We start from the raw sequence: 14,887 nt of genomic DNA, 5'->3' as shown, positions 1-14,887 counted from the left end.
CGATGTTGATGCAGTTGGTCCTAAGAGAGTGGCTGTACACTATTAATTAGATTTCATCTTGGCAGTGACTCATTAGGCCTTCATTGTTAACTCAGTCTGTACCATGTGTCACAAACTCTGATGTGCATTTTACAAACAGTCACACTATTTATCCTTTAGGTGGCAGAGTGACTCAGTTTTGTTTTCAGAAATGCTAAAACAATATGGAAGATGAGTGCTCTGTGATTTGTCTGGTGATGCAGAAACACTTTCAGAGAGATGAAAGTTCCACTTTAATATCTTAGGATTTTTAATTTAAAATAGTCCAAGCCTCCTAAAAACTAGACAGAACCATGGCATTCTCGGTAAGGAGGCAGACAGAATGATATGAAATGATAACTAGAGAAATGTCAGGGGTGCTCTGTCTTACTGAAAGCAGGAGGAAAACAATGTGCTTTATAAACTGTCATTGATAATGGATTAGTAGCAATTCAGTAGAATGGAAAAAACAGAGGCAGGTTATTAATGTGGAGCCAAAGTTAACTTTTATCACTGCTAAGAAAAATCACAGAGTAATCTAAATAATTTTATGTTAAGTCATGAAGACTTTTATTTTTTATTTGTTTTTAAATGTCACTATACTTTGGTTAAGATCAGCTGGACCCTAATATTTGGATCAACATTTATTTTTTAATGTTGTATTTTGGAATATGGTTCTGTTAGTAAAAATTTTTCTTTATGACATGAGAATTAACCTGCTGGTTGAGTCAGTTTGGAGCTAAGGTTACTTGACACTTTTATTATTAGGGTTTGGTTTCATGGTTTTTGTTAATTGTTGCTCATTTCCTGCAATAAGAAACCGTTACTTACATTTGACCACATAAGTAGAGCAGTCTGTTTTGAACTAAGTTGTGAATGCTTACAACTGTATAGATGTTAGAACACATTTTATGGTTTTATGATTTTCATGTAACAAAATATATTATTATCTTTTACTAAATAATACCTATTAATTATATGCATTCCTATTTTTAGTATTAAAGGTTTTCACTGAAAAATTTAGACCATCTTTATATGACCTTATATTTTTTCTTGATAATGGTTTTAAAGATTTCTAGTAACCTTTAAATCTATTTTCTGGGTAGGATATTGAATGACTACTCAGAATGTATACTTTCTGTTTGGGGTCGCTCACCCTATCTTAAATGGAAAATGCAGGTTCATAGCAGCAGGTGTAAAAGTTAAGGTTGTGACAGATGTTCTACAAAATAATTGAATGTTTAAGCTTCTTACAGACTATTCCTTATTTACATTTTGTTTCCTTTTGCTACAATAATAGAAGCATGGGTGGTAAACTTAAAACCAGCAGATAATCCAGAAAACATTAATATTTGCCTTTTTAAAAAGAAACACACATATGTTTCCACAAAAACAAACATTTTAACATGGATCCTGGCTGTCCATTAGAATTGCCTGGGGGAACTTTAGGGGGAAAATAGTTTGGGGGCCCATCTGATTTACTTGGTATGGGATTGGGCTCAGGCATTAATATTTTTAAAAAGCTCCCAGGTGAATCTAGTGGGCAGCCAGTTTTGAGAACCTCTGAAATATTACTCTGAATTTACCCTGAGATTCCCTTATGACAAGATGGGAAAAAACTGTATGGTCAACAAAGGACAGTACAAATAATTGAGGGTTCATTGAAAGAGCATATTTTATTTATGACATAATACATAGCAGGTGGCTGTACTCTGCTGATGCCATGGTCCTTGCAGCCCTCTCAAGTGGATCTTCTTTATTTCCATGTCCTACATATTGTAGAGCTTAGAGAAGGGCTTGGTGCCCCCCTTGCTCCCTGCTGCAACTTCCAAATGAGTTCTTTCCTTGCTTTCTTTTTTTTTTTTTTTTTTTTTCAACGTTTATTTGTTTTTGGGACAGAGAGAGACAGAGCATGAACGGGGGAGGGGCAGAGAGAGAGGGAGACACAGAATCAGAAACAGGCTCCAGGCTCTGAGCCATCAGCGCAGAGCCCGACACGGGGCTCGAACTCACGGACCGCGAGATCGTGACCTGGCTGAAGTCGGACGCTTAACCGACTGCGCCACCCAGGCGCCCCTGTTTCCTTGCTTTCTTAAGGAAGAAAAGCATAGACACACACACTGGGAGATCACACCAATAGGTATCCTCCCCATTGCTAAAAGTCAGGTGTCTGTCTGTCATGCTCTATTCCTTGAAAACTTGTATTGTCTACTTCAAGACTACTGCTGTGACTTCCACATTCACATAAGTGGTCCAGCCATGACCTGACCTCTGAGTGTCTTGTCCTCTTCATGTAGAACCAGCCTTGTCTACTGCCTCTCATGAATAACATTAATTTACCCCTCCAAAATCTCAATCACCAGCTTTCCACTCTGACCAACATCGTCTATCCTTGCAGCTCATTTTTGGATTATACTCCTTCCTGGAAGACTTCAACCTCACTGATAATGTCCAGTCACCATTACACCATATAAAATTACACCATACTAAATCTGCCTTATATTCTCACTTTTCTCTTTTCCCCACTGAATTTTATGCCCTCAAGCTATAATCACTGCCCTTCCCTCTAAACTTTCTTACACATTTTTATCCAGTCCAATAACCTCACCTGCTGACACTTCATCTCTAATCACAGCTCTGTTCCTTCCTGTCTCATGTGTACAGTGCAACAGCTGTACGTTACTGAAGAAACTTCCAACAGCCATGGTGTTCTCACCATTGGTTTTAAGCAGCGGTTCTCAGCCAGACCTGTTTTACACTCCCCTTTTCCCCAAAGCACATTTCACAATGTCTGGAGACAGTTTTGGTTGTCACAGCTAGGTGAGTACCTCTGGCGTCTGTCTGGTGGGGAGAAGTCTGGGATAGTCCTAGACATTGTACTTCTGCCCTAGTTCTTTACTCTTTCACAGCCCATTTGCTTTAAAAAAAGTCTATCTTGGTGCCTGGATGGCTCAGTTGGTTAAGCGTCTGACTTCGGCTCAGGTCATGATCTCACGGTTCGTGGGTTCGAGTCCCGTATCGGGCTCTGTGCTGACAGCTCAGAGCCTGGGGCCTGTTTTGGATTCTGTGTCTCCCTCTCTCTCTCTCTGCCCCTCTCCCACTCATACTCTGGTCTCTCTCTCTCTCTCAAAAATAAACATTAAAAAAAATTAAAAAGTCTTTCTCACTGTCTCCACTAACCTTCCTTTTCTTCCTTCAGCGTAAGACTTCCAGATGTACCCTATCAAAACTAATTTTATCGAGATAAACTGTCACCTATACCAAATCTAGTGGCCACTTTGCTTTCTTGCCGCTTGACACGGTTGAGCACCCCTTTGTTCCTGAAAACCTTTTTTCGATTTGGTGTAACCCGCTTCTCTGTTTTCTTTTTGCCTTGCTGACCACTTCCGCTTCTTTCCTGATTTCCCTCTTCTGTCTGACCTTTACATATTAAACTGTCTAGAATTAAGTTCTGGATCGTTTTTCCCCCTAAACTCCTTTTCAGCATTTTCATCCAGACCTGTGGCTTTAGTTAGGAACCAAATGCTGGTGTTTTGAACTAATACCATCAGCCCTGATATCCCCCCTGAGTTCTCTGACTGCCTACTTGATGTCTTGACTAAGAGTCTGGTAGGCATTTCAAACTCAATATGTCTAAAACAGAATATTACTGATCCTCAGCCCCAAATCCTGCTCTTTGTTCATTCTCTCTTATTTTGGTGAATAGTAGTTTCCCATTGCTTAGGCTGAATCCTTGGTGACATTCAGTTCCTCTGCCCCCTCTCCCTTGCTCGTTGAAACCATCAGCAAGTGTCATCCACTCCATCTCCAAAGTACATCCAGACAACATCCATATTGTTTCTTTTCTACCTGGACATCTGTGAAATAGTTTCCCTACCTCCATTCTTAGTCCCTATGAGATAGCCAGTGAGAGCTTTTATTCATTTATTTTTATTTTCTTTTTGAGAGAGGGGGAGAGAGAGAGAGCGAGCAGGGGAGAAGAGCAGAGAGAGAGAGAGAGAGAGAAAGAGAGAAAGAATTCTAAGCACCCTCCATGCTTAGTACAGAGCCTGACACAGGGCTCGATCCCACAACCCTGAGATAATGACCTGAGCCAAAATCAAGATTTGGAAACTCAACTAAGTCACCCAGGTGCCTCTAGGGATATTCTTGACAGGAGAAGAAGCTGCAAAATTCTAACACACTGCTATTTTTTCTTTCTTTCCCACTCTCTAGGTATTCTAACCTGATATTGAACTTGTTTTCCTTGATGGTGGATGCAAACATTCCAGATATTGCTCTTGAACCAGATAAAACTGTGAAAAAGGTAACTTTTATGTTTTCTACTTTTTATATATAAAAGATGTTAAGGTTTTAATAACCCATTTCCCCTTGATGTCCCTGGCTCTAGACTCTTAAGTAACATAAATTAAGAAAAAGAGCTATTGTATAATTATTTTTTACCTTCCAGGACACAACAGCCTCTTAGGTCCATGCAGCCAGCTCTGTTCATACCCACAGTCACATGACTAGGTCATTGCATCTACAGAGAAAGCTTACTGCTACAACCCTTGCTCTTTTTTTTAGAAAGTTGTAGCTCTCCTTTAATAGTCCTGATACGATATCTGATGCCTGGCACTCACAGGCTATACATGCTAAGGATCAGAGACAAAATATTATAATCCTGTCTGGAACAAGCCATTCTATATCCTTCCCATCCATACCTTGGTTACCAGAGTTTTTTTCCATGTCAACAAAGTAGAGACATCCCCTTGAACTCAGCTTCCAAAGAGAAGAAAAAAGGGTAGTCGTCATGTAGGTGAACAGTGACTCAGACTTGCCTTACCATGAATTCTTTGTTTTTTGTTTTTGTTTTTGTTTTTGTTTTTTAACATTTATTTATTTTTGAGACACAGAACATGGGGGAGGGGCAGAAAGAGAGGGAGACACAGAATCTGAAGTAGGCTCCAGGCTCTGAGCTGTCAGCACAGAGCCAGATGTGGGGCTCAAACTCAACAAACTGCGAGATCATAACCTGAGCTGAAGTCAGACGCTTAACCAACTGAGCCATCCAGGTGCCCCTGTTTTACCATGAATTCTAACAAGAGATGGGAGGAAGGGCAACAGATTTGAAGATTTTTATCTGAATTAGCTTCTGATTCTCTGATTCAGCGGGCGTGTTGGGGGTGGTGTATATAAAGTGCTTTTTTTTATATCCAGAGATAACGTAAGATCGTCTTCAATATCAGTATGATAATCATTATTGAACTTGAAAGAAAGATAGTAAAACTTTTTACCTTGCAGAAGTATACAGTTACTCAAGGACAGTAGCAGTCTCTGAGATGGAGTCTCTGTGGTGGTTGAAAATAATAATTGGAACCAAAAAGCTCTAAGTTCTGACATAACCGACTCCGAACCAACTCCAGATTCCTCTGGATTGAACATTGTCTTAGTCTATTTGGGCTGCTGTAAGAAAGTACTAGAGACTAGACGGCTTATAAACAACAGAGAAACAAATTTCTTATAGTTTTGGAATCAGGAAGTCCGAGATCAGGGTGTTTGTATGGTCAGGTGAGAGCCCTCTTTGGGTTGACTTTTTGTTATATCTTCATCTGGCAAAAAATGTTAGGGAGCTCTGTGGGATCTCTAAGAGCACCAATCCCATTCATAAGGGTCCCATGTTCATGACCTAAGTGCCTCCCCAAAGCTCTACCCTAATATCTTCACATCGGGCATTAGTATTTCAACATGGATTTGGAGGAGACACAAATATTCAGACAATTGCAAACATAAATGAGAATCCCTTTTACTTGGTTTTATAAGTCTGTCACAAACAATGAGGGGTTTTAATGTAAATATTGTTCAGTCTTTTAAGTAAATTATCCTCTTATTAAAACTGCATTTATTATTGTATCCACAAGCACTGTTTCAATAAACACCCTTTCCCCCTTAGGAAATCGACTACTTATCACACTGGTTTTTGGCGTGGCTTATTTTTGTCATTTATTTTTTATTTCTGGATTAAACCTGGTCATCAAGAAAAGTAATTGGTTGATGAAAATTTAAAATTTCCTTGACTAGGGGCGCCTGGGTGGCGCAGTCGGTTAAGCGTCCGACTTCAGCCAGGTCACGATCTCGCGGTCCGGGAGTTCGAGCCCCGCGTCAGGCTCTGGGCTGATGGCTCGGAGCCTGGAGCCTGTTTCCGATTCTATGTCTCCCTCTCTCTCTGCCCCTCCCCCGTTCATGCTCTGTCTCTCTCTGTCCCAAAAATAAATAAACGTTGAAAAAAAAAATTTCCTTGACTATAATTGATGGGTGCACTAGATTCCAAATACTATTATTTTTTTGTTTTTGTTTTTGTTTTTTGCATTGTTATATTCAGGATTTGTTTTGCTGTGTATTTTAAATCCATTTATCTCTGGTTATATATTCACTTTTCCCTAACTTCACTTGTGTTCAGAAGTCAAATTATGAAAATTCTCTAACGGTGTTTGTCAAACTGAGTCTTCCAGTTTCTTCTGCCAGTTAAGTTACGTCGTTCTTGTTCTTATTAGATCTTCTATTTCTCTTTTAGAAAGTCATGATTTTACTGTATAAGGTCAGTGACCTTTTGTTAACAGTTGTCTTTGCGGCCCTATCTTTTAACACAGAAGTAATTTATTTTGTGAAGAAAAAAATGCATGTATGTATTAGTTGTTTGCCTTTAGATGGGTACTCCTTAGCTGTTTTCTGATTTCAATTAAGTGAACCTTGAAAAAAATGTATTTCACCAAATATCTCCTCAAAAGGGTATTTCATAAAAGGTTTTCTTTGCTTTCTGCTCTTTTATTAAGAATATAAGGGGCGCCTGGGTGGCGCAGTCGGTTAAGCGTCCGACTTCAACCAGGTCACGATCTCGCGGTCCGTGAGTTCGAGCCCCGCGTCGGGCTCTGGGCTGATGGCTCAGAGCCTGGAGCCTGTTTCCGATTCTGTGTCTCCCTCTCTCTCTGCCCCTCCCCCATTCATGCTCTGTCTCTCTCTGTCCCAAAAATAAATAAACGTTGAAAAAAAAAAATTTAAAAAAAGAATATGAAGTAATTATTTGCAACATACACTTGACATTAAAGTCCTGATAATGTTGTAAACTTATGCTGGAATAGGCTAAAATTTATGTTTCATATATTTCATTTTTTGAGAAATGTAAATATTTGGGGCGCCTGGGTGGCTGAGTCGGTTAAGTGTCCGACTTTGGCTCAGGTCATGATCTCAGCTTGTGAGTTTGAGCCCCATGTCGGGTTCTCTGCTGTCAGCACAGAGCCTGCTTTGGATCTTCTGCACCACCCCCCTCCCTGCCCCTTCCCAGCTCATGCTATCTTTTCTCTCTCTCAAAAAATAAATAAACATTAAACAGAAAAAGTGTAGATTTTTATACCTTGTTGAAATAACAATTGCTAACATTACTTCGAAGTCTTACCACTTGGAACATTTTTGTGTTGGCCTCATGAATAGAAGCCAACTAGGGAAATAGAGTGTAGCAATTTGAAGCTGAGAGAAGGAGAGATTAGTTAAATTATTCGAGTAATCCTAACAAAGTGCAACAATATTTTCCTGTCTCCATAACTTAATTTAGTATATATCAGTTTTGTTTTAATTTTTGAAATTGAATACTTATAGATGGGATACATAACATTTTTGTTGATCAGATTTGTTCATTTCTTTTAAAACCCAATTGCCCAAAAAATGTGACATGGAATCACAATGATTTAAACACATGGTCATCAATCACAGACATCAGTTAAGTATCTGGTAGTAGTAGGTTAGTGTGCCAGTCTTTGCTATATGCTGTGGGAAGCTTGCACAGAAGTTGCTTTAATCCTTTTAATAATTTAGAACAAAGTTATCCAAGTAGTCTAATAAAAATAATGCATATTGATAAAAGCAAAGTGTTGTAGTGCTAATATAACTAAAGCATAATGGATAGACTAATTTTCAAAAACGAGCAAACAGATCATACTCGTTTTTTCTTTCAATAAATTTTATATGAACTACTTAAATCATAAAGAATACAGATGCTCATGTAACAAACACCCAGTAATCACCATCTGTATTTAAACATTTTGCCCTGTTTGCTTTAAATCCTCTTTTATTAATGGATCAAAACAGTCATTAGTGTTGAACTGCACCCTACCTGCTTCCTCTAGTCTAAGGGTGATTATTCTCCTACATTTACCTTTATCCTTCTCATGAATATTTTTTCTACTTCATTCATTCACTCAACAGTATTTATTGAGTTATTTAGATTTACTGTGTCTCAAGCACTATCTTATTGTTTGAGTTATAGTAATAATAAAATAAAATTTCTTGCCTTCAATGAGGAGCTTACCTTCTAATAAGGGAAACAGAAAAGAAACAGGATAAAGTAAGTTAAAATATGTAACATATTAATAGTGATTAGCGTTTAGAGAAAAAAATAAAAATGAGGGGAAAATGAAATGTTGAGTTGGCATTGATTTTGAAAATTTTAGGATTTGTGGCCAGGAAGGGCCTCACCAATTAGGTTTGTCAGCTCTTTCTGAATAAATTAAAAGGAGGTATGGAAATAAGATTTCTTAGCTCTGTCCGACTAGATTGTCCTAGTGAATAAAAGGAAGTTAAGATATTTGAGATAAAAGACCTGTGTATTCAGAAACTGATGTAACATTGTATGTTGACTGTACTTCAATTAAAAAAAAAACAAAACAAAACTGTATTTCCTAGCAAATCACTCGCTTTGTTACCAGGGAGAGTGTGTTGAAAAAAGGCAATTGCCTATCTACAGGGAGTTTTGAATTTTCTTAGCTTTTTGATACAGGTGAGTCTCTATTTAGAAAAAAAAAAAAAAGAAAGAAAGAGAAATAGAATGGTTTAATGGATAAACATCACCACTTAGCAGTGCTTTTTCATTCGTGTTTTTCTTTAAATGAGTAATAAATCTTTTAAATTGTGTTAATGAGTTTATTCAAAGGAATTTAACAAGATAATACTGTTTTGTGTTGAAGAATAAAGGGATATGTTCTTTCTCTAAATTGATCTTTGACTAATCTGTAGAACAAAAAAAAATTATATACATATATATTTGTATGTATACATATTTGTATGTATACACATATTTATAATGAATATGTGTATGTATAATTGAAAATCTACAAATTGAAGATCTGTTTCGAATGACCTGTAAAATTAAATTTCCTTGGTGCCTACAAGTTATGTTTATTAAAGCATATAAGCCATAATATCCACTCTTAGGGAGTTTTGGTAATGTAGGTGTCATTTTTCTTTAGCAGTCATGTGTCCTATTACAAACAATTATAGCATTGATTCTCTTTTAGCAGTAGTTGGATGGGGGTTTCAGTTTTTATCATTTTTCTTTTTAATTACTCTTTATTTTAAATTCTGGTTTTTATTCAATTAAGGGATTTTTTTTATTATTCTAATGCAGTTCAGATAATCAAATGAACTCAGCAAGGAAATACTGTTTAGATTAAAACTCTTTCTTTCACCTTGATGAATGAAAAGTGTTCCTTTGTTGTAATCACTTTTGTGATTGAATAATTATTACAAGGAAAATTTTTTTATTCTAATAATTTAAATAAAAAATTTTAATAGGAAGTATCTGCTTTTATTATTTTAATGAAAGTTACTTTTATTTCAGAGATGCTAAACACTAAATTGTTTTAAGCAAAAGTCTTTATTAACGAATGCTGAATTAGTTTCGCAATGATGTGTTTTGAGCTTTCAGAGACAAAGGGTAAAGATTAAGTATAAATGATATCTCTGTGCTCCTTATGAAAGACAATATAGTTTAAATTTATTTTCTTAATGTTTATTTTTTAAGAGAAAGAGTATACAGAGTATGAGTGGAGAAGGGGAAGAGAGAGAGGGAGACAGAATCTGAAGCAGGCTCCAGGCTCTGAGCTGTCAGCACAGAGCCCCACACAGGCCTTGAACCCATGAACCATGAGATCATGAACTGAGCTGAAGCTGGACGCTTAACCAGCTGAGCCACCCAGTCGCCCCCAAAGACAATATAGTTTAGTCTAGAAATGTGTGTTGTGTGGGGAATAGCCCTACACCCCTGAGAGTGTGGATGCAAGAAGAGTGTACATCAAAAGGTTATTGAAGACAAACTCAATATTTAGTACTAATTGGAATGTTAGAGACTGTGTTTGTGCATGTTTGTGTGCATGCACACATGTAAATAGAGCTTAAGTATACAATCTGAAGAGCAAAGAGAATATAGCTTGAAGAAAATGATTAGAATCTTAAGGACCTAGGGGACAATACCAAGTAGGCCGGTCAGTATATGTGATACCAAATCAACCATTTATATGCAGTTAACCTTAACTTCGTTGTTATAAAAGATTATTTTTTCATATTTGGTAAATAACATCTTTTTATGCCAAATATATATATTCTGTTTGTGTTGCAAGCGCATGTACAAGCATTTAAGTTTTGATCAATTGGCTGAAGTTCTGATTCTTCTGATCTGTAGTTTTTTGATGCTTTTAAAAATAGTTCCAGACCTGTCAGACATCTTTCTAAGTCAAGGAAACTAAAGGATTAAACTCAAGAGATAAGCCATTAATTGGGATTCAGAAATAGGAGAGCTAGTTCATTCAAGATAGACTTTCAGAGGCACCTGGGTGACTCAGTCAGTTGAGCATCCTACTTCAGCTCAGGTCATATGAGTCATACGAGCCATACTTCAGCTCAGGTCATACGAGTTTGAGCCCCGAGTCGGGCTTTGTGCTGACAACACAGAGCCTGGAGCCTTCTTCGGATTCCGTGTCTCCCCCTCGCTCTCTGCCCCTACCCTGCTCATGCCCTGTCTCTCTCAAAAATAAACATAAAAAAAAAAAAAATTAAAAACAAAAAAACCCAGACCATTAGATGTCCCTCCGCCGAATCATCCTTCACTCTTTATGCCCACCTCTCTTGTACTTCCCCAGCCTGAAGCTGCAGAGCTGTTGGGTCATTTGGTATACCTCCGATCTAGCAAAGAGATGAGCACCGTTCTACGGCCATGGTTGTTGTACTGTGTCCTTCTTCGTTTTTCTGGTAGTTAAATTCTATACTTAACAGTAAATACTAAATACGACCATTTTTTATCTGCTTGGAAACATCATTTTCTCCTTGCCTGCTTTTTCCAAAGTATATATGGATCACTTATAAGAGGAGAAGGGAGTAGAGTATAATGCTTATAAGCATTATCTACACTTATAAGAGGAGAAAGGAGTAGAGTATAATCTCGTGCAGTGGCATGAGATTGTCTGGAAGTGTGAGACCCCTGCCATCAGTTAAGGGTCTTTGGGTTGGCTTCATAAATTCTCTGTGCCTCAGTTTCTGCATCTTCTAGATGGAAATACTATTCTACTTCACTGCTATCTCAGAGTCAGGCGAAATCTTGATGTGAAGTGTTTTACACAAAGTGGTCATCAGTAACTTTGACTTTTATTTTTTAGGAACCATTCTCATACGTTTCTACTAATTTTTCTAGTACTTCTTGTTATTGGGAATCAACTGGAACTATAAATATGAAACAAAGAAAAGTTTCTCTGTCACTGGAAATTACAGACCAACTAAAGTAGTTCTTTGCAGAGGTATAAGGGATTGCTATAGGAAGGGAGACATTTTTGGAAGATCTACTTCAGTTGATTTGGCCGGTGACTAACATAGTTTCTGTTCTTCTATAGGCAGTGAAACAGTGGGGGAGAATATTATTATCATCTCACCTTGGTATATCCATTTAATAATGAACAACAGGGATAAAGTGAAGGAGATTATTTATTAATAAATATGTCACATTTTATTTTATTTATTTGTTTTTTCAACGTTTATTTATTTTTGGGACAGAGAGAGACAGAGCATGAACGGGGGAGGGGCAGAGAGAGAGGGAGACACAGAATCGGAAACAGAATCCAGGCTCTGAGCCATCAGCCCAGAGCCTGACGCGGGGCTCGAACTCCCGGACCGCGAGATCGTGACCTGGCTGAAGTCAGACGCTTAACCGACTGCGCCACCCAGGCGCCCCTAAATATGTCACATTTTAAATCTTACACAGTAGTTCTAGCTTCGAAATGTGAAAAAATAAAGCACCCTTTTGAGTTAAAAGAACAGTTTTTTTATTTTTAATTTGCAGGGCCTAAGAATCATTTACTATTTAGTTTTTCTTTTTTTAAAAATATAATTTATTGTTAAATTGGCTTCCATACAACACCCAGTGCTTATCCCAACAAGTGCCCTCCTCAGTGCCCATCACCTACTTTCTCCTCTTCCCCACCCCCCATCAACCCTCAGTTTGCTCTCTGTATTTAAGAGTCCCTTGTGGTTTGCCTTCCTCCCTCTCTGTTTGTAACTTTGTTCCCCCCTTCCCTTCCCCCATGGTCTTCTGTTAAGTTTCTCAAGATACACTGACTTATTTTACTTAGCATAATACTCTCCAGTTCCATCCATGTTGCTGCAAATGGCAGGATTTAATTCTTTCTCATTGCCAAGTAGTATTCCATTGTGTATATAAACCACATCTTCTTTATCTATTCATCAGTTGATGGACATTTACGCTTTTTCCATAATTTGGCTATTGTTGAAAGCACTGCTATAAACATTGGGGTACCTGTGTCCCTATGCATCAGCACTCCTGTATTCCTTGGGTAAATTCCTAGTATTGCTATTGCTGGGTCATAGGGTAGTTCTATTTTTAATTTTTTGAGGAACCTCCACACTGAGGTTGCATTCAGAGCAGCTGCACCAGTTTGCACTCCCACCAACAGTGCAAGAGGGTTCCCATTTCTCCACATCCTCGCCAGCATCTACAGTCTCCTGATTTGTTCATTTTAGCCACTCTGACTGGTGTGAGGTGGTATCTCAATTGTGGCTTTCATTTGTATTTCCCTGATTATGAGTGACATTGAGCATCGTTTCATGTGTCTGTTGGCCATCTGGATGTCTTCTTTGGAAAAGTGTCTATTCATGTCTTCTGCCCATTTTTTATCTGGGTTATTTGCTTTTTGGGTGTTGAGCTTGATAAGTTCTTTATAGATTTTGGACACTAGCCTTTTATCAGATATGTCATTTGCAAATATCTTTTCCCATTCTGTCTGTTACCTTTTAGTTATGTTGATTGTTTCCTTTGCAGTGCAGAAGCTTTTTATCTTCATGAGGTCCCAATAGTTCATTTTTGCTTTTAATTCCTTTGCCTTTGGAGATGTAACAAGTAAGAAATCCCTGCAGCTGAGGTCAAAGAGGTTGTAGCCTGCTTTCTCCTAGGGTTTTGATGGTTTCCTGTCTCACATTCAGGTCTTTCATCCATTTTGAGTTTGTTTTTGTGTATGGTGTAAGAAAGTGGTCTAGTTTCATTCTCCTGTATGTTGCTGTCCAGTTCTCCCAGCACCATTTGTTAAAGAGACTGTCTTTGGGGCGCCTGGGTGGCTCAGTCGCTTGAGCGCCCGACTTCGCCTTAGGTCATGATCTCACAGTTCGTGAGTTCAAGCCCCGCATCGGGCTCTGTGCTGACAGCTCAGAGCCTGGAGCCTGCCTCAGATTCTGCGTCTCCCTCTCTCTCTGCCCCTTCCCCACTCTCTCTGTCTCTCTCTGCCCCGCCTCTCTCTCTCTCTCTCTCTCAAAAATGAATAAACATTAAAAAAATTTAAAAAATAAAATAAAATAAAGAGACTGTCTTTTTCCATTGGATACTCTTTTCTGCTTTGTCAAAGATTAGTTGTACGTATATTTGTGGTTTCTCTATTCTATTCCATTGGTCTATGTGTCTGTTTTTGTGCCAATACCATACTATCTTGATGATTACAGCTTTGTAGTAGAGACTAAAGTCTGGGATTGTGATGCCTCCCATGTTGGTTTTCTTCTTCAATATTAGTTTGGCAATTTGGGGTCTTTTGTGGTTCCATACAAATTTTAGGGTTGTTCTGACTTTGAGAAGAATGCCAGTGCAATTTTGATTGGGATTGCATTGAATGTGTAGATTGCTTTGGGTAGTATTGACATTTTAACAATATTTATCCTTCCAGTCCATGAGCATGGAATGTTGTTGCACTTCTTTGTATCTTCTTCAATTTCCTTTATAAGCTTTCTATACTTTTCAGCATACAAATCTTTTACATCTTTGGTTAGGTTTATTCCTAGGTAACAACAAGGATAGGGTGATTTACAGCATATAGCAAAAACAGTAAACTTTGACACTCAAAAGAATAATAACTTCAGAACTTCTTGTAAGTTATAAAACACTTCTTTGTCACAGAAATCAGTCATAATATATTGTAATAACATCTGTATCCATTTGGTTCTGTCTCTTCAAAGTATGTTCCCCCCCCCCACCCCCCCCACTCAAGACTAACATACTGTGATCTTATAGGTTCAGGATAAATTCCGACTAGACCTATCTGATGAAGAGGCCGTGCATTACATGCAGAGTCTAATTGATGAAAGTGTCCATGCTCTTTTTGCTGCAGTGGTAGAACAGATTCACAAGTTTGCCCAGGTAAGTTCTCAGTGCAGTGGACTTTATCTCTGCCTCCCCGTGTCCTACCCCAGAGTCCTCAGAGAGCCATACTTTTCTCCTGCTAATGATGCCTTTTCCTTATTTTCTTTGTCAAGTCGTTTTTGCCATCTCACCAGCCAGCCACTGTGAACATGCCGCATACATTATCAATTCTAAAACAGCCCACTGAAATTTTCTTAGTCGTCAGCTAAATTGTGGAGTATTAGCATTGGTGTATTTGTCCTTTGGCGTCAGTGGTGATTGTAAACCTTCCTTGAGAATGATCATGGGTCTAACAGGGTGGCCTTGGCAAGTGAGACTTGAGCACATGTTGGGTTTTCACAAATGGTGAAGTGCTGGGAAAGGAGTTTTGAAGCC

At 38.3% G+C, this 14,887-nt stretch overlaps 1 protein-coding gene across 1 annotated transcript in view; it reads left to right on the top strand.

Annotated features, from left to right (window-relative positions):
* Window positions 1-14,887, top strand: part of PIK3C3 (phosphatidylinositol 3-kinase catalytic subunit type 3) — a 148,297-nt gene that overhangs the window by 121,227 nt on the left and 12,183 nt on the right. Inside the window, exons 23-24 of the mRNA XM_030335994.1 lie at window positions 4,234-4,324; window positions 14,384-14,509. Coding sequence (XP_030191854.1) covers window positions 4,234-4,324; window positions 14,384-14,509 — 217 coding nt within the window. The remainder of the gene's footprint in view (window positions 1-4,233; window positions 4,325-14,383; window positions 14,510-14,887) is intronic.

The sequence above is a fragment of the Lynx canadensis genome, chromosome D3, assembly GCF_007474595.2.
Source record: "Lynx canadensis isolate LIC74 chromosome D3, mLynCan4.pri.v2, whole genome shotgun sequence".
Classification (NCBI taxonomy): Eukaryota; Metazoa; Chordata; class Mammalia; order Carnivora; family Felidae; genus Lynx; species Lynx canadensis.
This window is presented reverse-complemented; position numbering and strand designations above follow the sequence as displayed.